Genomic DNA, 26519 nt, shown 5'->3' with positions numbered 1-26519 from the left:
AAACTTCATAGGAAGAAAACAGTTCTGATGATGGGAAAACAATAATGAGAATTGCCAAATCTGAGGATTCCAGAGTTATGGAAATACTCTATTTCCAGATGAGTTGCAGGGTACACAAGAAAAACATTAATAAGCACAAATTTTGATGGGCTTTTTAATGTGGAAAAGATATTAGAAAATTCAATTTCTAACTGCTAGAAATTAAAACAGACCAAAGTAACACTTAATTTAGAAGAAGTGTACTAGGGGCTGTGTGTGAATTACATGTGAAATCATGTAATTGCGTTGTCACACGACACAATGTTATAAAACCTAAGTCCACATTTAGAAAATGCTATAGTACATTCCTGCAATTGCTTTTCTCCTCCTCTCCCTCATGAACAGATGCTCCCTCCTCCCCAGGAGGGATGGTCCGGGGAGCTGCTGCCGGTATGGGGGCGCGAGGAGGCACTCCTCTGCCACCCCCCAGGCCCTGCGCTTCTGTGTGGCTGTGTTCTGAGCCCTGGCCAGTGCTAACCACTCGGGCTGGGTTCGTTCTCTCTCTCTCTCTCTCGATCTCTCTCTCACATACATACACACTTCTTTTAATTAATTTTAGAGAGGAAGGGAGAGGGAGCGAGAGATAGAAACATCAATGATGAGAGACAGGCCGGCTGGGCCTGGGTTCTCTCCTCAGTGCTGCAGCCCTGGAAACAGCTCAGCTCCTGAGTCCTGCTGCCCCTGCAGGTGGGGCTGACAGGCAGAGAGCTGGGCGGGCCTGCCGCCACGGCACCAAGGCCGTCCCCAGCGCTGTCTGCTCGCTCCCACTCCCAGGAAGCCTGGCTGGGCCATCAGGGCCTGCTGTCTCCCATTCTCTCCAGAGGCAGGGCGTCACCGGGACGTCCAGATTCCGTCCAGGTTCCGGGTTCTGTAGAGTTCCAGGGAAACAGGGAGCAGACACCTCAGAGAGATGCAGCATGAGCAAAAGCGTGGAGGAAAGGAAGAACCTGGACACCACAGGCTGCACGCAGGGCCTGCCTGTCAGCTGGGATGCAGGGGTGATGGGCTTGAGGCGCAGGAACTGGACAACCAGGAGCTGCGGCCTGTGCTGGCCCTGAGAGCTCCCTGGATGGGATGCTGAGATCTGCATGCCCACGTGGGAGAGAGTTACCTCTACAATTGAGAAGCAGGAATAAAAGGGCAGAGAGGAACAGCAAGGGAAAACCGATGGATTGAAAACATGCCTGTCCACACCTATAACCTGTCATGCTGTCCCCCGCAACAGGAATGACCTCCTGCCAATGTCCTGCTAACGAATCCCCTTCCTGCCCCCATCTAACCTACACGTTTTCATCTTTTCTAACTCTATCCAGTTTCCTGTTACAGACAGTAACACACATACTGTGTTTCCTATATATACATTATACGGATAAATGAGAGAATTATTGCAAAATGATGCATAGTACCATAAGTTTGCATCGCCTATTAGGTTTCTCTCTTCTGAGGTAATGAAATCACCATTAGTCGACTTCTGTTACCTGTTTTTGACTGAAAAACTTCTATTAAAAGCGCAAGCCTGAAGATAAATATGCTGGATTCTCAAGATCTTCAGTTTTGAAAATTAAAGAAAATATGAGGAACTACAATTACTTATTAAGTTTACTGGTTGGCTTTACAAATTCCTGTCTCCAGTCCTTCAACAGACCCTGAACACCACCATCCAACCACGCCTGCTGCTGTCTCCACAGGGTGTCCCCTAGCATCTGTGGTCTGGACTCCAGAGAGCACTGTCTTGCTTCTCTGACAGGCCAACAAGTAGGAAATGGATTGCACAGAGCATTTAGGGTGATGGCCGTGACTTGAGTTGAATATGAAAACATCCCCTATGCTGGAAATCTTAACCACTGAAAAAACTCCAAAGTTACACCCTGAATATCTGACTCAGATGCCTCTGGCAATCATTATTGCTGAGCTGCTCATGATTTTTTTATAATTTTAAAAAATTATAAACAGTATAACAGATGGCCCCCATTTGCACCCGATACCCCCTTCCCACCCAGCCCCTGGCCCATCCGAGGAATCATTATACTATTGTCTGAGTCCTAGGGCTATGCATATATGCATATTACATTTTTGGTTAATCTCTTTCCTTTTCTTCCATCCCCGAGATCTGTCAGTATGGTTCTATTTTGCTTGTAGGTTTATTTTGTTCATTAGATTCCACATATAAGTGAGATCATGTGATACTTGTCTTTCTCTGATTGGCTTATTTTGCTTAGCATACTCTCCAGGTCCCTCCACCCTGTTTCAAATATAAGAGATGCTACCTGTTCTTATAGCTGCACTACAGGCTTAGTGCACGAAATTTGTGTTCGGGTAGGGTCCTTAGGCCTGGCCGGCAATCAGGGCCGATCTGCAGGGCGACCAGTGGGTCGACTGGGGGCCCCACTCACACCTGACTTGGCTGGCCTGGGGCCTGCAGGCTGGGGGCAGCTCCTGCATTAAGCATCTGCCCCCTGGTGGTCAGTGTGAGTCATGGCGACCAGTCATTCTGCCAGTTCGGTCAATTTGCATATTAGGCTTTTATTACATAGGATAGTATTCTCCATTGTGTAAATAAACCCCTTTTTTGTTTTTTAATCCACTCATCTATTGATGGGCACTTGGACTATTTGCAGATCTTAGTGATTGTAAATTGTATTGCTATGAACATAGGGGTGTATATATATCTGATTGGTGTTTCAGGATTCATAGGATATGATCCCAGAAGTGGGATCAGGGGTGGCTCAGTGCAGCAATTCCATATTTAGTTTTTTGAGGAAGCTCCATACTGTTTTCCACAGAGGCTGCACCTGTCTGCATTCCCACCAGCAGTGTACGAGGGTTACCTTTTCTCCACATCCTCACCAGCACTTGATTTATTGATGATAGCCATTTTAACAGGTGTGAAGTGATATCTCATCGTTGTTTTAATTTGCATCTTTCTGATGATCAGTGACTTTTGAGCATTGTTTCATCTGTCTCTTGGCCTCTGTATGCCCCCTTTGGAGAAGTGTCTATTCAGGTCCTTTGCCCATTTTTAATTGAATTGTTTGTCTTCCTTTTGTTAAGTTGTATGAGGTCTTTATATATTTTCGAGATATGTTCTCTCATACAGTGGGTTCCCTTTTCAATTTGGTGGTGTGTGTGGTTTTTTTTGCTGTACAGAAGCTTTTCAGTTTGATGTAGTCTCATTTGTTTATTTTTTCCTTTGTTTCTCTTACCCTAGGAGATGTACTAGTGACAATTCTGCCATACGAGATGTCTGAGACTTTTGCTGCCTATGGTTTCTTCTACGATTTTTATGGTTCCACTAGACGCCCGATGCACAAAATTCATGCAAGGGGTTCAACCCTTGCAGCCCTGGCTGCTGCCACCCTCTGCAGGACGATCGATCTCAGAACCCTCCCTGCCACAGATCACCCTGCAGAGGGTGGCAGCAGTTAGGGCTGCAAGGGCCAAGGCAGCCGGGGCCCTGCCGCTGGTTATTCCGAAGGTTGTTCCAGACGGTTATTCTGCCATCCAGTCTAATTAGCATATTCGCTCTTTATTATATAGGGTGACTTGCATTTAAGTCTTTTATCAATCTTGAGTTTATCCTTGTGGATGGGATAAGTAGGTGGAGTAGTTGCATTTTTTTTAAAATATATTTTATTGATTTTTTACAGAGAGGAAGGGAGAGAGATAGAGAGTTAGAAACATCGATGAGAGAGTAACATCAATCAGCTGCCTCCTGAACATCTCCACCTGGGGATGTGCCCACAACCCAGGTACATGCCCTTGACCGGAATCGAACCTGGGACCTTTCAGTCCACAAGCTGACGCTCTATCCACTGAGCCAAACCGATTTCGGCAGTAGTTGCATTTTTTAATGTCCCTGTCCAATGATTCCAGCACCATTTATTGAAGAGACTCTTTATTTCATTGTATGCTCTTGCCTCTTTTGTCAAATATTAATTGATTGTAATGGCTTGCGTCAATTTCTGGGGTCTCCATTCTGTTCCAATGGTCTTTATGCCTTTTCTTGTGCCAGGACAGGCTGTTTTGATTACAATGGCTTTATAGTATAGTTGTGATCTCTCCAACCTTGTTCTTCTTTCTCAGGATTGCTGCGACTATTGGGGGGTCTTTCTTGGTTCCATATAACTTTTTGGATTATTTGTTCTAGATCTGTGAAATATGCCGTTGGTATTTTAATAGAGATTGTATTGAATCTATAGATTACTTTGGGTATTATGGACATTTTAATGATATTAATGCATCCAATACATGTACACTGTATATACTTCCACTTTTTTGTATCTTCATTTCTTTTTTCAGTGTCCTATAGATTTCCAAGGATAGGTCTTTTACCTCTTTGGTTAAGTTTATTACAAGGTATCTTATTTTTGTTGTTGCAATGGTAAATGGGATTCTTTTTTAAGTTTCTATTTCTGCTAGTTCATTAGTGGTGTATAAAAATGCCACTGATTTCTTGATGTTAATTTTGTATCCTGCTACTTTGCCCAATTTCTTTATTAAATCTAGTAGATTTTTAGTGGAGTCTAGGATTTTCTATATTCAGTGTCATGTCACCTGCAAATAATGAGTTTTAGCTCCTCCTTTCCAATTTCGATACCTTTTATTTCTTCTTCTTGTCTGATTTCTGTGGCTAGGACTTCCAGTACTTCGTTAAATAAGAATGGCGAAAGTGGAGATCCCTGTCTTGTTCCTGTTCTTAGGGGAAATGGTTTTAATTTTTGTCCAACTGAGTATGATGTTGGCAATAGGTTTGTCATATATGGCCTTTATTATGTTGAGGTGGATTCCTCTATTCTCACCTTGCTGAAAGTTTTCTAAATAAAAAAATGGATGTTGAATTTTGTCTAATGCTTTTTCTGTATTTATTGATATGATCATGTGATTTTTTTGGACTTCATTTTGTTAATGTGATGTATCACATTTATTGATTTGCAATATTGTACAGCTTTGCATCTCCAGAATAAACCCCACTTGGTCATGGTATATGATCTTTATAAAGTATTGCTGGGTCTGATTTGCTAATATATGGTTGAGGATTTTAGCATCTGAGATTATCAGGGATATTGGCCTGCAATTTTCTCTTTGTGCAACCTTTATCAGGTATTTAAATTAGGATAATGCTGGCCTCATAAAAGGAGCTTGGAAATATTCCTTCCTCTTGAGTTTTTTTAAATAGTTTGAGGATAGGTGTTAATTTTTCTTAGAATGTTTGATAAAACTCCCCTGTGAAGCCTTCTGAGACATGCTTTTATTTGCTGTGAGTTTTTTATTTTTATTACTGCTTCAATTTCTTTAGTTGTTATTGGCCTATTCAGTTTTTCTGATTCTTCCTGATTGAGTTTTGGAAGATTGTATGTTTCCAGAAATTTTTCCATTTCACTCAGTTTGTCCAGTTTGTTGGCATATAGTTGTTTATAGTATTTTCTTACAATCCTTTGTCTTTCTGTGGTATCAATTGTTAGTCCCCGCCCCCCCCCCCCCCATTTATTTGAGCCCTCTCTTGTTTCTTCTTTTTTTTTTTTTTCCTCATTAAACTTTGTTATTTTAATGGGTCTCAAAATTCTGTGACAGATTTTTGGTCATGTTGTTTCCATTAAAAAGTACTGATTTTAAAAACTAGTAACTTAAAAAACTGCCACACACACAAAAGAACCAAATGGTCCACAAAACATTCTCCTTTCCTTCTAAAGGTTTTACGATGCATTGTAATCATTAACCAGTCTTTTACTATTAAACTTAAATGGCCAATTGAGACAAACAGTTCTGAGACCGTTCTTCCACCACTGATTAAGACTGGGGTGGCAGGTGTTGGAAATAATATTCATTTAGCCTTCTGAGCTTTCTGGGCAGACTTGGTGACTTTGCCAGCTCCAGCTGCCTTCTTGTCCACTGCTTTGATGACACCCACAGCAACTGTCTGTCTCATGTAACAAACAGCAAAACGGCCCAGAGGAAGGTAGTCAGAGAAGCTCTCAACACACATGGCCTGGCCAGGAATCATATCAACGATGGCAGCATCACCAGATTCCAAAAACTTGGGGCCATCTTCCAGCTTTTTCCCAGAACGACGATCAATCTTCTCCTTCAGCTCAGCAAATTTGCAAGCAGTGTGAGCTGTGTGACCATCCAGCACCGCTGCGTAGCCAGCACTGATCTGGCCTGGGTGGCTCAGGATAATCACCTGAGCTGTGAAGCCAGATCCTTCCCCTGGTGGGTCCTTTTTGCTGTCACCAGCCACATGGCCTCGGTGAACATCTTTGGCAGACACGTTCTTGACGTTGAAGCCCACCTTGTCCCCAGGAAGAGCTTCACGCAAAGCTTCATGGTGCATTTCCACAGGCTTCCCGTCCATGGTAATGTTGACTGGAGCAAAGCTGACGGACCACCTGCCGAGTTTGAGAATACCAGTCTCCATTCGACCCACAGGGACAGGACCAATACCACCGATTTTGTAGACATCCTGGAGGGGCAGACGCAGGGGCTTTTCAGTTGGATGAGTTGGTGGCAGGATGCCATCCAGAGCTTCAAGCAGCGTGGTTCCACTGGCATTGCCATCTTTACGGGTGACCTTCCATCCCTTGAACCAAGGCATATTAGCACTTGGCTCCAGCATGTTGTCACCATTCCAACCAGAAATTGGCACGGATGCTACTGTGTCAGGGTTGTAGCCAATTTTCTTAATGCAAGTGCTGACTTCTTTAACAATTTCCTCATATCTTTTCTGGCTGTAGGGTGCTCAGTGGAATCCATTTGGTTACCACCAACAATCAGCTGTTTCACACCCAGTGCGTAGGCCAGAAGGGCGTGCTCATGGGTCTGCCCATTCTTGGAGATGCCTGCTTCAAATTCACCACCACCAGCAGCAGCAATCAGGACAGCAGAGTCAGCCTGAGATGTGCCTGTGATCATGTTTTTGATGAAGTCTCTGTGCCCTGGGGCATCAATGATGGTCACATACTTGCCGGTCTCGAATTTCCACCTCGCTTCTGTTCAGCTTTCAGTTTATCCAGGACCCAGGCATACTTGAAGGGGCCCTTCCCCATCTCAGCAGCCTCCTTCTCTAATTTCTCGATGGTTCTCTTGTCGATGCCCCCACGTTTGTAGATCAGATGGCCAGCAGTGGTAGACTTGCCAGAATCTACGTACCAATGACGACGATGTTGATGTCTTTTCCTTTCCCATCTTGGGTTTGAGTTACTGGTGATTTTCACGACACCTGTGTTCTGGCAGCAAACCCGTTGCGAAAAAGCCCCTCTCTTGTTTCTTGTTGAGTCTGGCTAATGGTTCATCAATCTTATGTTTTCAAAGAAGCAGCTCTTGGTTTCATTGGTGTTTTGTATTTTTTATTTTATTTTTTTTTAGTCTCTATATTATTAATTCTGCCCTGATCATTATTTCCTTCCTTCTACTTTCTCTGGGCTTTTCTTGTTCTCTTTCTAGTTTTTAGTTGTAGGGTTATATACTTTGAGCTTTTTTGTTTGTTTCTTGAAGTAGGCCTGTAATCCTATGAACTTTCCTCTTAGGACTGGTTTCACTGTGTCCAATAGATTTTGGGTTGTTCTGTGTTCACTTTCATTTGTTTTCAGGAAGTCCGTCCTTCCTTCCTTCCTTCCTTCCTCCCTTCCTTCCCTCCTTCCTCCCTTCCTTCCTTCCTTCCTTCCTTCCTTCCTTCCTCCCTCCCTCCCTCCCTCCCTCCCTCCCTCCCTCCCTCCCTCCCTCCCTCCCTCCCTCTTTGGTAACCCATTCATTGTTTAATAACATGCTATTTAGCATCCATGTTTGAATGTATTTGTTTTTAGTGTGGTTGATTTCACTTCATGCCATTGTGATTGAGAAGAGGCTTGATATGATTTCAATCTTCTTGTACTTGTAGAACCTTACTTTGTGTCCTAGAATGTGGTCTACTTTGAGAATGTCCCACATGAGAAGAATGTATATTCTTCAGGTTTTAGATGAAATATTTGGTGAATGTCGACTAAGTCCATCTGATCTAGTGTATCATTTAAGGTTGCTGTTTCCTTGTTGATTTTTTTGTCTGGAACATCTATCCAGTGAAGTCAGTGGAGTGTTAAAGTTCCCTCACATGAATGTACTGCTTTCAATCTCTGCCCTAAAGTCTTCTGAGAGTTTAAACACACACACACTCACACACACACACAAAATTTAGGCACTCCTATATTGGGTACATATATGTTTGCCAATGTTATTCTCTTGTTGGATTGATCCATTTAGTATTATGTAGTGATCTTTGTCTTTGTTTTGAAATCTATTGTGTCAGATATAAGTATTGCTACCCTTGCTCTATTTTTTTGTTTCCATTTGCATGGACAAGTTTTTTCAATTCCTTCATTTTCAGTCTTTTTTTCTCAGATGGGTCTGTATAGACAGCATATATATGGGTCATGTTTTCTTATCTATTCAGCTATCTTATGTGTTTTGCTTTGAGCATTTAATACATTTAAGGTTATTATTGATACTTACTTACATACTGCAATTTTTATTCTTTTTTGCTATGTTCTCTTTCTCTCTGGCTCATTCTTCTTCTTTTAAATGTGTATTTTTATTGATGTCAGAGGAGAGGGATAGATGTCGATCACTGAAGCGACATCAATGATGAGAGAGACTCATTGATCAGCTGCTTCCTGCACGCCTTTACTGGGGATCAAGCCCACAACCCGGGCATGTGCTCTTGACTGAAATCAAACCTGGGACACTTCAGTCCACAGGCCAATGCTCTATCCACTGAGCCAAACCAGCTAGGGCTCTTTCTTCTTATTATTTCAGCAGTCCCTTTAACATTTCTTGCAATGTTGGAAAGCTGTTTATTTCACCATCTATTTTGAATGATAGTCTTGATGGATATAGTAATCTTGGTTTCAGATTTTAGCTTTTCATTACCTTGAATATGTCATACTATTCCCTTCTGGCCTGTAGTGTTTCTGTTGAGAAATCAGCTGACAGCCTTATGGGACCTCCTTTGTAGGTAACAAATTACTTTGTTCTTGCTGCCTTTATGATCCCCTCTTTGTCTTTAATTTTTGACATTTTAATTATGATGTATCTAGGCGTGGGTGGTCCACTTTGCGTTGTTTGTGCTTGGGACTCTCTGTGCTTCCTGAATGTGTGACTTATTAATTTATTTATTTCCTTGCCCAAGGATATTTTTTCCATGTTTTTCAGAGAGAGTGCAAGAGAGGGAGAGAGGGGGAGATAATCTGATGTGAGAGAGACACATTGATTGGTTGCCTCCCACGAATATTGACCAGGGCCTGGGATCAAACCTGCCACCTAGATACATGACCATGAATGGGAATGGAACCTGTGACTCTTTGGTACGTGGGCTGATGTTTTACCCACTTAGCTACACTGGCCAGGGTTGAACATGTGTGACTTTTTCCTTTACCAGTTTAGGGAAATTTTCTGCCATATTTCTTTAAACAGGTTCTCTATCCCTGGCACATTTTTTTCCTCTTTTGATACTCCTATGTTGTGGATATTGTTACTTTTCATGGTGTCCCACAACTCCCTTAAACTGTCTCCTGTTTTTTAATTGCCTTCATTTCATTTAGTTCTCTTTCTGGAGATTCCTCCTGTTCTTTCATTTGAGGCCTATTTCTTTGTCCCCCCTATTTAAAAAAAAATATTTGTTTACTTGTGTTGGATAAGACTGCTATGCCTTCCAGTCTTGATGAAGTGGCCTTTCTGTGGGACCCAGTGGTATAGTCTCCTTAATCTTCTGAGCTGGGTGCTCTAGTAATGACCCTTGTTTGGGTTTTATGGCCCTTCTGTTGTATTTGGGGCTTAATTGCTTTTGCCCCATTCATGGGTGGGATCCACCCTCAGGCTTGCTAATTGTGAGGCTCAACCAGAACCACATATTGCCAGCTGTTATACATGTGCTTACAGAACAAAGTAAGACTGAACTGAAAATAACATGAAAAAGAACCAACAACAAGAAAGACTGAAAAAGAAAAAGGAAAAGAAAGAAAAATACTAAGAGTTATAAGATCTAAAGAACTAGAGGGGGTGGGGTGGGAGGAGGGAACCAAAGAAGAGAATATGGAAGAAAAAAGAACTTTGGATCTGGAGTTTGTGGAGCTCGCCGAATTTTGCTCTGCTGTTGTTGAGTCTGGCCCCTTGATGTGTCTGTCCCAGGCCTCCGGGTAGGTTATCTTGTGAAGGTCAGTGTGAATCATTACCCTGTGAGGCCTTGGACACCTGACTGAAGCAGGCCCCAAGCAGCCCTGCAGCGAGGCTAGTAGCAGAGATGCTAGTAGCAGAGATGCTGGGTCTGCTTCAGGTCCCTGGTCTGAGATGCTCTCCCATCACCTGTGGAACTGGGCCTTGAGGGGAAACTCTGGTCTTGGCCCGGATGGTTTGAACAGACTTGCATTGGGGGTGATTCCATAGTTGGGGGGAGGGGCACTACCTGTCCTTCCAATGCTTCAGCTCTGCCTGGCTTGCTGGCACCCCTCGGCACCTCAAACAGGAGGAGATAAGAAAATCAGCCCCACTTGGTATTCCAATCTTTCAATGCCATGGGCCCCTGCTGGGTGGGGCCTCCACCCAGAATACGACCAGCCAGATGTCTGAGTCCCTTTGCCTCCAGACCCAGCTGCACTGGCACAGATGTGCACCCACAGCCATCTCCCTCGCTCAGGTCACTGCAGGGCAGCACAGAACCAGCTGTTCTGCAAGTCGAGGAAGAGGAGCTCCCCCATGCTTGAGCCCCACTGTCCAGTCCCCACTGGCTCTCCTACAAAAGTTACTCCAGAGAATAAAGGGTCCCTCAGATTTACTGCTGGGTCTGCCTGTTACACCCCTCTACTGGCGCCAAGCTCTGCTGTGTGGCCCTTCCCACAGCAAGGTCAGGGCTAACTTCCCTGGTGGGAATGCAGCTGGATGATGGCGCTGCTCTTTCCAGCAAGTCTTGGGCTCTCCCTCTGCCCGGAGCTCAGCTCCATGGCCCAACAGCACCCAGGGCAGAGGAGGCACAGCCCGCACCACACACACAGCAGTCCCTGCCAACTTCTGGTGTGGGGTGTGCGGGCTCAACACTGAGCCGCGTCTGCTCCTGGAACCCTGCTTACAAGGAGGATTCTGCAATATCCCCAAACCTGTTCCACACCTGCGGAGCTAGAAGCACCCCGGGCAGCGGGGTGGCAGTGGGGTGCAGATGGGCAGGCACACATACTCGTGCACTCACGCGCACACGTGCGCGCACACACACTCACCCTCCTACATGCTCTTCACACCCACATTCTCACCTTCACATGGGTCCTGTGCTATGTTCTCATCTAGCTGCCCATTCTTCTTTAAGCTCCCAATTAATTTGCATCCTACCACTCCTGAGGCCAAAAAAATCCTATCTAATAAAAAACAAAAGGGTAATTGACCGTACCTTCGCTACCAGTCAATGAAGGAAAAATATCACATGATCTCACTCATTTCTGGATAATAAAGACCATTATAAACTTATGAACAAAAATAGATACAGAGGCAGAGCTGCCTCAAACAGACTGTCAAACTACAGCAGGAAGGCCGGGGAGGGTGGGAGGGCAGAAGGGGGGGTGGGTAAGAGATCAACTGAAGGACTTGTATGCATGCATATAAGCATAACCAATGGACATAAGACACTGGGGGGTAGGGGAGGCCAGGGTATTGTCAAGGGCAGGGGAAAAAAAAAAAGGAGACATATGTAATACTCTTTGTAATACTTTAAGCAATAAAAAAAAAGGGGGGGGGGGGTAATTGACCGTACCTTCGCTACGCTTCCCATTGGCTAATCAGGGCGATATGCAAATTAACTGCCAAAAAATATGGCGGTTAATTTGCATACATAGGCACAATGATGGGAGGTGAAAGGGGAAGGACGGAAGAACAGTGATAGGAAACCTAGGTGGCAGGCAAGAGCCGGGTGGCAGGGCAAAGGCAGCCCTGGGGCCCGGGTGCCACCTTGCCTGCGGCCCTGTGATCGCAATCGTGATCGGAGAGCCGGGGCACAGGCAAGGAAGCACCCGGGCACCCCAGCACCTGATATGCAAAGGTCGGGGATGAAATGACTTTTCCCAACCACATCTGCAAATATCCTGGGGAAGGCATCACTGAAGAGTTCACAACAACTCTCTTACTTGGCAAGGAAGAAAAAAGTTGGCAATGGAAACAATCCCTTACATCAAAGTTAAGGTGCCTCTGAGTAAAAAAGAGTATTTCCAACATAAAGGAGGGAGCAGGCAAAAATAATAGGTTCTCATTACTTCCACTGAAGTTTGAGCATATGACAGTGTCAAAACGAACATACAAATTAAAACAGACAGTGGACATTCTAATGACCCGAATCAACTGTCACTGTTTGTCCCAATAGCAGCAATGCTTATGTGATAATATAGTTTAACAAACATACAAAACAAGTCACATAAGAGAGGTTCGGCTTCTAAAGTAAATTGAATATGTTCTTTAAAAATTCTCATGTCCTCCCCTCTGACTATAATTCTTAATTTTCCAATCAGAAAATTACCCCAGGTGATCCAGTAACATGTAGAACTCCAGTAACCTAACTTATTTAAAAAAACAAACATCCCAACCATTTTTAAAATATTTAAATTGATATTTTAGGGTTAAAATTATAGAAGATATTTAGATCCAAATATATTTTCTGAATAGAAAATATTTGTTTTTGATTTAAAAAAATAAACATAAAAAAATATATGTGACACATTTTCCCAAGGAACTCTGAATTAGTACCTTTACAACTTTCTTCAGATTCAGAGAATCTATGGAGTTCCCTATACTGCGCAAGTTTTAATGAAAGAAAATAAGACTTTCTAAGAGCATCAAATACATGTTTTCTTATTTACAAACATATATACTCCTCTCTCTCTCTCTCTCTCTCTCTCTCTCTCTCTCTAATATATTCTTACTGATTCAGAGAGGAAGGGAGAGGGAGAGAGATAGAAACATCATTGATGAGAATCATTGATTGGCTGCCTCCTACACGCCCCGTACTGGGGATCAAGCCCACAACCCGGGCATGTGGCCTGACCTGGAATCAAACTGTGACTTCCTGGTTCATAGGTCGATGCTAAACCACTGAGTCACACCGGTGGGGCTCAATTCTTATTTATAAAATTCATTCCAAGGACATATACAGCTTGAAAAGCTTTCGAAGTAGTTTCAAAAAACTAGCTTTTAAGTAACAAGAAAACAGTTATAGAAGAAAGTTTAAATTAAAAGAAAAAAATTGTTTTAATTTATTCAAGATTGGGAACATCCTCCATGAAAATGTGTGCCTTGACTGTGGATGGCTGGGTGGCCTTATCACACCTTAGGAATTCAAATGCTTTTTACAATGAGAAGAAAGAGAGTTTCATTTCATTTCTCTCACAGGGTAGATGTCTGTCAATAGAAGGTGGACATCAATAAAAGGAGGGGCTTGCACAATCGATCCAGAAAGTCAGCAATCTATGAATAACCCAGAACCGAGTATTTATCTCCTCTGCCACACACCCTCCCTCCCAGCCAGTGAGCAAAGTGGCTCAAGTCAAGCTAAGTGCCCCCCAGTCACAGTGGCCCAATGCTGACATACAAAGTATACAAATAATTCTCACTCTGGCATAAAAGTGACAACTTTCTTGGAAGAAAAGCAGATACTGTAAATTTCTCAAAGTCTTCCTGAAACATTTTTTAAAGTAATTTTTACTTCTTTAGAAAAAATGCATACATGGCAAACCATCGGTAACAAAAGGCCCCTTCTATAAAATTTTACCTGGTCCTACTCATATCTGCAATCTTAATCATATTTAAAGACAAATATATCTATACTAATAAAAGAGTAATATGCTAATTAGACTGGGAGACCTTCCAGGAGACCTTCCAGATGTTCTTCTGGACAAAGCCATGGTGGTGGGGCTGAGGTAGAGGCGGTTAGAGGCCAAGAGGGGAGGGCAGTTGTGGGTGATCAGGCTGGTGGGGGGGCGGGGCCGTTGGGGATAAGCAGACCAGCAGGGGGGCCAGTTGGGAGCAAGCAGGCCATCAGTGGGGATCAGTTGGAGATGATCAGGACAGCGGGGGGGGGGGGGCCAGTTTGGAGTGAGCAGGCCAGCAGGGGGACAGTTGGGGATGAGCAGGCCAGTGGGGAGGGAAAGTACGGGCGAGCAGGCCAGCAAGGTGGGGGGCAGTTTGGGGTGATCAGACTGGCGGGGGGGCATTTTGGGGCAAGCAGGCCGGCAGCGAGGAGGGGGGCAGTTGGGGGCGAGCAGGCTGGCATGCAGAGTGGTTAGAGGCAATCAGGTAGGCAGGCAGGCAGGTGAGCGGTTAGGAGCCAGCAGTCCCGGATTGCGAGAGGGATGTCCGACTGCTGGTTTAGGCCTGATCCCTGTAAACTGGCAGTAGGACATCCTTCGAGGGGTCCCAAATTGGAGAGGGTGCAGGCCAGGCTGAGGAACACACCCTCCCCTGTGCACAAATTTCGTGCACTGGGCCACTAGTAATTAATAAAACTTGTTTGTATAAAGGCCTTTCTTGGTAGTGCAATTTGATTGCATGGAGTGTTTTTTATTATTTCCCTTTCAAAACGTCCACTTGGTTGCATTCTCTGTCAGCAAGTGAACACTGTGATGGAAATTCAGTGCTGCATGTTCATCAACTGAGGGTTTGCCAGGCGAAGATGCTCCATCTTGTCCCAGAAAAGGAATCCCTCATTTCACGGTACTCCTCATCCATCCCCAATTATGCTACCATTTTATACCTACCTGTCTCTACAAATGCTTCAAATGATCCACAACCTTCTACTTTTGCCCAGCTCTGTTCCAAGTCCCTGCTTGGCTATTGCTGCCTCTGTGGGGCACCCTGCCCATCCCCAAACCACCCCCACCCCCACCCCCACCCCCATCCCTTATAGTACATACTTTTTATTTTTATTCTTTTAAATCTTCACCCGAGGATATTTTGTCCATTGTTTCTTAGAGAGAGTTGATAGGGAGGGAGGAGGTGCGGAGAGACAGAGAGAAACATCTATGTGAGAGAGACACATCAACTGTTTGCCTCCAGCACATGCCCCGACTGGGGCCAGGGATCAAACCTGCAACAGAAGTACATCCCCTTGAACCTGAGGAGACCCTTCGGTTGGCAGGACGAACCTCTAACCACCGAGCAACCAGCCAGTGCCCTTATAGTACACACTTTGATCAGAGAGCATAGCAATGGTTTTTCTACAAGCCTGCCTCCCCACTGGACCATGCATTCAGTGTTTAATCTTGGCTGAACTGAGCCACATTTGCCATCCAAATAAACTGAAAATTTCACATGACATTGTAAAAATATATTTTTATTGAATTCAGTGAGGAAGGGAGAGGAAGAGAGAGAAACATCAGTAATGAGAGAGAATCATAGATCAGCTGCCTCCCGCACACCCGCTACTGGGAATCAAGCCTGCAACCTGGGCTTGTGCCCTGACAGGGAACCGTGCCCTGACAGGGAACCAAACCCTGACTCTGATTCATGGGCCAATGCACAACCATTGAGCTTCACCAGCCGGGCTCACATGGCCTTTTGAAATTTTATAGCAATTGCATGGTTTTTAAATTATCCTAATATCACAATAATTTTATTTTTTATAGGCTTAAGTCGATTGGTTACCTTAGAACTGGAAGGAAACAATCTCAGTGAAACCAATCTCAATCCTTTAGCATTCAGACCTTTGAAGAGCTTGTCCTACCTGCGTCTGGGACGAAACAGATTTAGAATTATACCACAGGGGCTTCCTGCTTCTATCGAGGTACCAGTATCTTTTTTCTAATGTTTTTATTTAAAATATAGTATGCTACAAAAAACCCAAACAGTACATTTTAAGAGATTATTGTGATGCATATTAAACATGGTAGTTTTGATGTTGTGTACATAATTTACTATAATTTGAACACTGCTTTCTCTTCAAATTATATGAAATTATGAATCAAAGTTACAATTATGAGTAGAGACCCTTAAAAAAGTAATAAATGGTCCTGATGACAGCTCCTCAGGAAAGGCTGGGAAAATTAACTGACAATTTAAACAGAAACTCCGACCTGCAAAAAGTACCCTGACTTGCAAGATAGTTTTAACTGTCCCAAACGGGGACTGTGGCGACCATCCCCAGCCTGCTCCGCCCAGAATCCCTCGTGAACTAGCAGTGACCCTGCATGGATGGAAGCAATCCATTCCCTCTGCCGGCAGCCCTCACCTTCTCAGTTCTGACAGCTCCCACCCCAGCCCACGGCTGCCCCGTCTCACCCTCTCTGGAGATGCCCCTGCTGCAGAGGGGTGGCCACCGGGGCGCGGGCTGAGAGCCCACTGCAGAGCTGCCTGGCTCAGCCTCAGATGGCTGCGCCCTGACTGGGTCTCCTTTCACACTTTAAAAAGTGTACAGTGATTGCATTGTACACAGTTTGGGAGCCACTGATCTAGTTTACACCCAAATGCACAAGAAGGTAAAAGCAAACAGCTAAAAGTCTCTACCAATTTCTGATAAATAGCAAAATTAAATGACAAAGAGAGGGAAATTTCTACAAAAGGAACAAAAAGTTACACTGAGGATACATACCAATTCTACTTTGAATTCCAATATCCTTGTTGTGTGAAAACTCTAATGCCAAATGAAACCACATATGAAGACAGCTAGCTTCTGGACGTTAGAGTTCTAGTAAACTTCACCCTGGCGTTAAATGAAAGCTCTTAATGAGCTTTAACTAATTTAATTTCAATACAAAATCAAGTCCAGAAAACATGAGCCTAAAAATATTACAGACAGCACTTGTGGGTGGGGCCAAGCTCGGACAGGTGCTCGTCGTATTCGATCAGCGTGTGACACGGCTGGCTGCTCATGTCCTGGCCTGATGATCTCTAGTGCTAGGTGGGATGATACTTTCTATTTTCTCGTCAAATGAAATAAATTTATGTGAATAAAGTTTTATAAATTAGGAAATCTTTATTCAACTATTATGGCATACAATATCTTGCAACATTTTCTGGTTAAAATAATTAAATAAAATGACAGACAATACATTTTTCTAATTAGAAAGTTTGACAGCTTAGAACATGAATTCCCTTGAGGGGGCAGTAAAGGCTTTAGATAATACTAATGAGAACAGCCTACAATGCTATTGTAATTTCTATAAAATTGAATGTATTTATCAACCAACAGGAAGAAATGTCTTTTCTCTTAATTACAGGAATTATACCTAGAAAATAATCAAATTGAAGAAATAACTGAAATTTGTTTCAATCATACCAGAAATATCAATGTCATTATACTATGTTACAATAAAATTGAAGAAAATAGGATTGCTCCTTTAGCCTGGATAAACCAAGAGTAAGTATATGTTAAAATTAGACTTTCTGAGACAATTCCTTCCTTCTGCCATTATTAACAAGGGTATGAATGTGGAGACACGACGGAGGCGGCACTTACTTAGTGAACCCCCTCCCACCCCGAACGTGGCCACCTTCATGGGGTTCAAATCCTTGCTGATATGACTGGTGTGAGGGTGACTGACCACGGTCACCACCACTGTGGACACTTGCCACATGCAAGTGCTGCACTAGCCACACGGCGTATGTGCAGGGACACGAGGTCTGACGACCATGATGCGCACTCTGTGGACCGCACCGGGTGGTCCTGCAGGTTACGGGAGTGACCCCTGCACAGAGTGAGAAAGGAACCTGCCCTGCTCCCCTCCCCTCAGGTAAAAGCGTCTGGCTGCACTGTCCCACACCCTCCAAATGTCTCTGCCTCCAGTCTTACAAAACAGCCTAAGCAAACAGCAGAGCCCATCTGCCTGGAGAGACTTGTGGCCCCGGCCGCAGCCCTCACTCAAGGGGCCAGCATGGAGGCCTCGCCGGTCAGGAAGGGGAGTAAGCCGTGTGGGAAAGCGGGCTGAGCCCTGATCAGATGTGGAATTAAGAACAGAAAATGCAGCCGGGCTGCAGCGCCGCTCGGAAGCGTTTCGTCAACATGGCTCACCTGCCGATGAAGCTCCTGCGCAGGAAGACGGAGAAGCGGAACCTCAAGTTGCGGCAGAGGAACCTAAAGCTGCCGGGGCCTGGGATGTCAGAAACTCAAGATGAAGATGTGTCTCAAGAAACCGCAGCAAGTGAAAAAATTAAAAAATCCCTGAAACAGTCTACGAATGTAGGTTTGTCAGAAGCCCCAAATGGAGATACATGTAAAGAAACAGTGGAAAACGTAAAAGTTAAAAAGTCTCCCAAGAAATCTACCATATTAACCCACGGGGAAGCCGCAGTGCACTCGCCCAACTCAGAATCTAAAAAGAAGAAAAAGAAAAAGAGAAAAATGGTGGATGATACTGGGCCTAATACCAAAAAAGCAAAAACGGAGGGCAAAGTGGAGCCAGAGGAAGGTGCCCAGGCCCCTGAAGAAACCGAAACCAGTGTGGGGAAGCCAGGCGATGGGGAAGAGGAGAGCGAGGTGCCCAGCCTGCCCCTGGGACTGACAGGAGCTTTCGAGGACACTTCACTTGCTTCTCTCTCTAATCTTGTCAATGAGAACACTCTGAGGGCAAGGAAAGAAATGGGCTTTACAAACATGACCGAAATCCAACATAAAAGTGTCAGACCACTTCTGAAAGGCAGCTGCAAAAACTGGCAGTGGCAAAACCCTGGCCTTTCTCATCCCTGCAGTTGAACTCATTGTTAAGTTAAAGTTTATGTCCAGGAATGGAACAGGAGTTCTTATTCTCTCCCCTACTAGGGAACTGGCCATGCAGACTTTCGGTGTTCTTAAAGAGCTGATGACACACCACGTTCACACATACGGGTTGATAATGGGCGGCAGCAACAGGTCTGCTGAGGCACAGAGCTTGCTGATGGGATCAACATCATTGTGGCCACACCAGGCTGCCTCCTGGACCGTCTGCAGATACTCCAGGGTTTATGTATAAAATCCTGCAGGGTCTGGTTATTGATGAGGCTGATCGTATCTTGGATGTTGGGTCTGAAGAGGAGTTAAAGCAAATTATTAAACTTCTGCCAACACGCAGACAGACCATGCTCTTTTCTGCCACACAAACTCGAAGAGTTGAGGCCCTGGTGAGGATTTCTCTGAAAAAGGAGCCATTGTATGTTGGTGTCGATGATGATAAAACTAATGCAACAGTGGATGGTCTTGAGCAGGGATGTTGTTTGTCCTTCTGAGAAAAGATTCCTCCTGCTCTTCACATGCCTTTAGAAGAACCGGAAGAAGAAACTCATGGTCTTCTCCTCTTGCATGTCCGTGAAACACCACGATGAGGTACTAAGCTGCATCGACTTGCCTGTCTTGGCCGTCCATGGAAGGCAGAAGCCAAACAAGCGTCCGACCACATTCCTCCCGTTCTGCCATGCGGATACGGGGTATTTTTGTGCATGGATGTGGCAGCCAGAGGGCTGGACATTCCTGAAGTCGACTAGATTGTTCAGTATGACCCTCCAGGTGACCCCAAGGAATACATTCATCGATGGGAAGAACTGCCAGGGGCCTAAACGGAAGGGGGCATGCCTTGCTCATTTTGCGTCCTGAAGAATTGGGTTTCCTTCGTTACCTGAAGCAATCCAAGGTTCCATTAAGTGAATTTGCGTTTTCCTGGTCCAAAATTTCTGACATTCAGTCTCAGCTTGAAAAATTGATTGAAAAGAACTACTTCCTTCATAGTCAGCTCAGGAAGCATATAAGTCATACATTCGAGCATATGACTCCCATTCTCTGAAACAAATCTTTAACGTTAATAACTTAAATTTGCCTCATGTTGCTCTGTCATTTGGGTTCAAGGTGCCTCCTTTTGTTGATCTGAATGTGAACAGCAATGAAGGCAAGCTGAAGAAGAGAGGAGGCAGCGGTGGATTCGACTACCAGAAGCCCAAGAAAGTGGAGAAGTCCAAAATCTTCAAGCACATTACCAAGAAGTATTCCGACGGCAGGCAGTTCTCTCACTGAAGACCGTCCTTCCACCTTCGGGGGCTTAGTCCTGAGAGGAGTGGTTTTTCTTGCTCTAACAAGGACTTCTGACTGTAGGATTGGGACTGATCTAACAAGAGTGTAAATTGGCATGGATTGCAAGTAATGAGCACTATTTCCAGCAAGTCTTGTTTATTTTGAGTCATAAAACAAAAACAACTTCATTTTTTCTTGATTTCCCAAGGACAACGCAAAGGGGTTTTTTTGGTCTTTGTTGTGATTAAAGGATATTTTGAGGTTAAAGAAAAAAAGAATAGACAATCCCTACATCACTGCCACTTCTTTGCTGGAACCACTGAAGACTTTAGGGATAGGCAATTTGATGTTGGCCAGAACTCCCTGGATTTCACTTCTGAGTCAAGTCTGACCTTAGGGATGTTTGGGGACTTCCATGAGCCTCACGGTAACCCCTCTGAATCCTGGTGCTCCTCTCTGGTGGAAACTGACTGGCTGTGCCCAGGTAAGCACATGCACAGCCAGGGTGGCACCCGGTGGTATCCCTGCACCGAATGCTGGCAGGTAAACCTGCAAGCATCCTGACTGGCCTTGTCTAAACCTAGAGCTCACAGTCACTGCCCTGACGTACCACCGTTTACTCTTTCCTTTGCTGCAGAAATCTCGAATCCATCGACCTTTCCTACAACAGGCTCTACCACGTCCCCTCCTACCTCCCCAAGTCGCTGCTGCACCTTGTGCTCCTGGGGAACAGGATTGAGCGCATCCCTGGCTACGTGTTTGGCCACATGGAGCCAGGCCTGGAATACCTGTACCTATCATTTAACAACCTCTCTGACGACGGCGTGGACCGAGTCTCCTTCTATGGGGCTTACCATTCTCTGAGAGAGTTATTTCTGGATCACAATAACTTAAAGTCTATACCACCAGGGGTACAAGAAATGAAAGCACTACATTTTCTGAGGCTGAACAACAACAAGATACGGTAAATTTTGGCTTTTTCAAGTACCCATTTAAATTGTTGCGACTGACAAAATATATGACTCAACTACCATGACATGATGTCTGGGATTTACTTTAAGAAAAAAAGTGATGACAGTTACATGAAACCAGATTGGTAAATGTTAATAACAGTTGAAGCCAGAAAATAATAGGTACATAAGAATTCATTGTTTTCTTCTAATGTTATATATTTGCAAACTTTCAGAGTAAAATTTTTCAAAAATAGAGTATTATTACAGAGCTAGATGCCCAGTGCACGGATTTGTGCACCGGTGGGTTTCCTCAGCCTGGCCTATGGGGATTGGGCCGAAACCGGCTCTTTGACATCCCTCAAGGGGTCCCTCATTGCAAGAGGGCACAGGCCAGGCCAAGGGACCCCACCAGTGCATGATCGAGGACAGAAGGGATCGCAGGAGGGCTCCAGGGCACGTCCAGACTGTCTCGCCCAGTCCCAATCGGCTGGACTCCAGCAGCAAGCTAGCCTACTTGTCAGAGCGTCGTCCCCCTAGTGGTCAGTATGTGTCATTGTGTCTGGTCAAACAAACGGTGGGACACTTAGCATATTAAGCTTATATATATAGATAGATACTTAGAACATTAAAAACAGGTTGGAATAAGGCACCAGGCATTAGATTATGGTGCTGCTTCCACCTTCACATATAATTATAAACACTAGCTTGTGGAACACAAAATCTAAATATATGCTAAAATTAAAATCACTTCTATCTAGATTCTTCTCAAGGCAAAATTCTAAATACATTAATGGAGACCCCACACCGCTCACCTGTGGAGACACACTTTCTGCATGTGTCCCTCTGCCCAGGGTGCATGAGAGCCAGGGTTCACCTGGAACCTCGGTTAGCACATTAATAGGGGAGGCAGGTCACTGACCTTGTCCCTGAAGAGTACCCCTGACTCTTTTACATAGTTCTCAAATTCAAAACACATTTAAACTCCCCCAAAAAACAAGACAGGGAAAAAGTCAAGAGTTTCTAAAAACCCTTATGGAAGAGGTGCGGGTGGGATGAACTCTGTAAGATTTGGTTTCAAAATATTTGGCTAAAACCCTATTATATTATCAAAATAATACGTGCAGGTGCGCACGTACAGTGTGATTGAAATTTCGTGGCCCATGTGCAGAAGTCGTTATTTTGTGGAAGAGCCACACTCAAGGGGCCAAAGAGCTGCATGTGGCTTGTGAGCCACAGTTTGCGGACCACTGAACTAGGGCCACTTTGTTATTCTGAAAGGTGGGATAAATGATCAATTCTCTTTTTAAACTGACAGAAAAAAAGCTGATTACATATCTGGAAATGTGAAAGGTGACAGAGGTTAACTAAACTTACTGTGGCAACCATTTCCCAATATATACACACATCAAATCATTATGTTGTACACCTCAAATAATTCAATATTATATGTCAACTAGGGGCCCAGTGAATGAAATTCGTGCAAGGAGGGGGGGTGTCCCCTCAGCCCAGCCTGCACCCTCTCCAATCTGGGACCCCTTAAGGGGATGTCCAACTGCCGGCTTAGCCCAATCCCAGGGATCGGGCCTAAACTGGCAGTCAGACATCCCTCTCACAATCCTGGACCACTGGCTCCTAATCGCCCATCTGCCTCCCTGCCTGGTTGCTCCTAACTGCCCCCCATACTGGCCTGGTCACCCCTAACTGCCCCCTGCTGCTGGCCTGGTTGCTCCTAACTGCACCCCCCCTGCTGGTATGGTCACCTCTTACTGCCCCCCCTGCCAGCCTGATCACCCCCAATTGTCCCCCTTTGCTGGACTGGTCGCCCTTAACTGGCCCCCCTCCAGCCTAGTTGCCCCTCACATCCCGCCCCCGCCAGCCTAATCACCCCCAACTGCCACCCTGATGCCTCCAACTGCACCTCCCCACCATCCTGGTCACCCCTAACTGCCCCCCTCTGCTGGCCTGGTTGCCACCAACTGCCCCTGTTGGCCTGGTCACCCATCACGGCCCCCCCACTGGCCTGGTCACCCCCAACTGCTCCCCCTGCTGGCCTGATCGCCCCCAACTGCCCCCCTGGCGGCCTGGTCACCCCACACAGCCTGCTTGTTCAATCGTTTGGTTGTCCCTCACTAACCCCCCTGCCAGCCTGGCTGTAGGCCGCCATCTTGTGAGGGTGTGAGGGTTAATTTGCATATTATCTCTTTATTATATAGGATTACATCCTTATAAAACTGGAAAATTATATAGATGCATTATATATGAATAAAAAGACTATAAAATATATTAAAATGTTAATAGTGGCTATCTCAGGGAAAAATTAATTGGTGGTTAAGTGTTTTTATTATTTTGTTTTTGTCTCTCTGTCTCTGTCTCTGTCTCTCTGGAAAGTCAACATGGACTTATGGTTTTACAAATTCAGAGTGTTTCAATCAACTACAATTATTGCTCTTACACTGTCCTGTCTTTGGCCAATGGTAGCCCTTCAAGCTGGCTCCTATGTCCTTGGACCGTCCTCATTGCTGTTGGACAGTTAACTAGTACATTTCCTACTGCACACCTGTGCCAGCCTTGCTCCAGAGTCCAGCTCCTCTCATGGGAGCAGTACCCAGAGGATCCAATCTGCACTCCAGGCATGTTCCTCCCAAGTGTGTTGTTGTGTTTTGAGGAATTTAAGTGGACTGCCAGAAAACATGCATTTTTTTAAAAAAAAAAACACACATGCATTTTGTAAAGAAAAAGAATGAATTCATACGGACATTCTCAATTCAAATATAACATTATAGAGTATTCCTTTTGTTTTAAACTTGTTTATCTTACATTTAAAATCTAGGTTCCCAACAATATCGATTTACATTTATTATATTACAATATATAAACATTAGTATGAAAATGATAATACTATTATTATGAGTAACACAAGAGTTCATGATGTTTTTGGTAGCCCTATTTGTCTTTAGAGCATGTTCCACAGAGGATACATACCTGCTATACAGTCGTTTTATCTGTAACAATGTGTCAACAACTTAATACATATTCAGAAATGGTCTTTATTTTTGGTTTTTATAAATTGTTATTTTTCTGTTTAATATTATTTTTCCTGTGTTAAACATTTATGACTCCAACGTTTAAACTGTATAACAATGTATATTAAGAAGTTTTTCTCCTATGTTTGTCCCTTACACTGTAATCCATCCTTCCCCATAGGTTAAATTTGTAAATTAACTTCTAGTTTATCCTTCCAGTATTTCTTTTGGACAATACTGGAAGCATTTTCCAGTATTTCCAGTATGTAAATGCATACATACATATTATTCCCCCACCCTCCCCATAATTACCATACAAATATTCCACAGAAGACTTTGTTCCCATCTCTAGAGAATGTGCTTTCTTTCACTCTTTTTAAAAATGATCAGTATGTCAAGGATATCATTCCATATGAGTAATATAAAGAATTTCCTCAGTTTTATAACTGAATAGTATTGCACTTTGCAGACATGTTATGCAACCAGTTCCTTATCGATACACATTTTATTGTTTCCATTCTTTTACTACTACAAATGCTACAATGCACAACTTTGTTCAATTGTTTTGTATTTTTCCAGTCTAACTTTGGGATAGATTCCTAAAACTGGGATTGCTGGGTGATAAAATGCACATGTAATTTTGCTAGATAATGCAAAAATCCTTTTGATGGAGCAGGGAATTCCTTTCAGTGGTGTTTGGTCCTTCACAGCCTCACTGTCAGGACATGTGGATGAGCTTTTGGACGTTTGGGTAGCAAGTCTGGTGAGAGTGATATGCCAGCATAGTTTCAACTTACAGTTCTCTCATCATGAATGAAACCGAGCATCTTTTCACATTCACACATTTCATTGTTTCTTTTGTGAACTAGTTACCTTCTTTTTTTCCCTCTTTTCTCCTTTCCTTCTAGATTTTTAGGTCTTTGTATATAAGCCCTTATCTGTGATAAAAGTTGCAAATATCTTCTCCTAGTTTGCCATTTGTCTTTTAAATGTATTCTTTAACATCCAGTAGTCAATTTATTAATCTCATCTTTCAGTGCTTCTAGTTTACGTCACAAGTAGGAAGATCTTCCCCTGAACCCAGCGCACAACCATGCTTGTGTAACTCTAACACAGTCATGCCTTCATTTACTCACATTCAGATCTTTGATGTATTCTGAATCTTTTCTGGTGTATAATATAAAAAAGGAATCTAATGTTATTTAATGCAAAAATAAAATTTAAAAATAAATATAAAATTTAACTCCTAAACTATGAAGGCAGAATATTACTTGGACCATTTTGACTTTCATATCTACTTTTCCTTAGGCATATTCTTCCAGAACAAATCTGCAATGCCAAAGAAGATGATGATTCGACACTGGAACATCTTCATCTTGAAAACAATTATATTAAAACAAGAGAAATATCATCCTATGCATTTTCATGCATAAGATCATATTCAAGTATTGTTCTTAAGCCACAGAATATAAAGTAATTCCACATTTCCTTTGTTAATTAAAACCTGTATTTATATATTTACTGTAGCAGCATTTATCATCAAAAAGACATCATGTTATGTTACATTCAGTATCATTATGCTAGTCTACCTGATTCATTAATCTAGAGATGAACATGCAAAAATATATCTGGAAGGTTTAGTCTTCTAGACTTTTAGCGAAGGCTTCAGTTTCACGCTCGAGAATGAAGCCATCCCCTGCAGGGCTCCCTCAGGGAGCAGGAGGCTGTGCACTGCTGAGCAGACTGTGAGCATCTGGGACAAAGTATGCGCGTCCTTGACCAGCAGTCTGTGACCAGTGCTATCAGCGACACCTGAAGTCCATTTACAAACTGTGTATGTTCTGGTTCAAAACGAGGAAGTGCACAGAAAAAAATTACAGGTGGAAGTTACAAGTGTTCTGTTTATTACTCCAACATTAAAACTATAATATATTAATTTTCTTAAAGAACCGATGATACAATTATTGGTATTAGTACACTTAATTGCTGGGTTAGCTTTAGTTTCTTCTATTAATTACATGTGTGAAATTAAAACACCATGTTAATTTCCTGGTGTTGATAATTGTGCTATGGATATTAATGTGATTATTAATATTAAGGGAAGCTGGGAGAAGGATACACATGAATTCCATACTATTTTGAAAGTTTTCTGCAAGTCTAAAAAGTGTAACGGTATATTAAGATTACCGTATTTCTTTATTCAAGATCAAAAGATTTTATGAAAAGCAATGGAGTTTGCTTAAAATACCTATTCTTTATCTTTGACTACACACTTACAGACGGAACCTCGCGCATGAGGTTCTGGAATCTCTGCTCCATTGGTCACTCTTAGCGCCATCTTCTTTGCCCTGATTTGCTCAAGTGTATGTATCCTTTCACTCAGTTCAATTTAACATAAAACTGTCAATAGTCACTATATACTGGACACTATCAAAACCATATATTAAAATTTTCATTATGAAATGACCTTCTATCTTTATTTCTAAAATAATTTGTAATAGACACATATAGAAACTCTGTTGACTTCTTTGTTACTACCAG

General features: G+C 43.5%; 2 protein-coding genes and 2 pseudogenes across 5 annotated transcripts in view; 2 read left to right on the top strand and 2 right to left on the bottom strand.

Moving 5' to 3' along the window:
* ECM2 (extracellular matrix protein 2) overlaps positions 1-26438 on the top strand; it is a 68341-nt gene extending 41903 nt beyond the window's left edge. Inside the window, exons 8-11 of the mRNA XM_081103204.1 lie at positions 15657-15814; positions 17247-17386; positions 20640-20966; positions 25287-26438. Coding sequence (XP_080959330.1) covers positions 15657-15814; positions 17247-17386; positions 20640-20966; positions 25287-25455 — 794 coding nt within the window. The 3' untranslated portion in view covers positions 25456-26438. The remainder of the gene's footprint in view (positions 1-15656; positions 15815-17246; positions 17387-20639; positions 20967-25286) is intronic.
* Positions 1-26519, bottom strand: part of CENPP (centromere protein P) — a gene marked incomplete at its 5' end in the record, with an annotated part of 260881 nt that overhangs the window by 71764 nt on the left and 162598 nt on the right. The window lies entirely within an intron of this gene.
* LOC308527812 (elongation factor 1-alpha 1-like) lies at positions 5733-7221 on the bottom strand (annotated as a pseudogene). Its single transcript has one exon. The product of its transcript is annotated as an elongation factor 1-alpha 1-like (transcript).
* LOC308527808 (ATP-dependent RNA helicase DDX18-like) lies at positions 18006-20005 on the top strand (annotated as a pseudogene). The gene has a single exon. The product of its transcript is annotated as an ATP-dependent RNA helicase DDX18-like (transcript).

This window comes from Myotis nattereri, assembly GCF_964212035.1.
Source record: "Myotis nattereri genome assembly, chromosome: 12".
NCBI lineage: Eukaryota > Metazoa > Chordata > Mammalia > Chiroptera > Vespertilionidae > Myotis > Myotis nattereri.
This window is presented reverse-complemented; position numbering and strand designations above follow the sequence as displayed.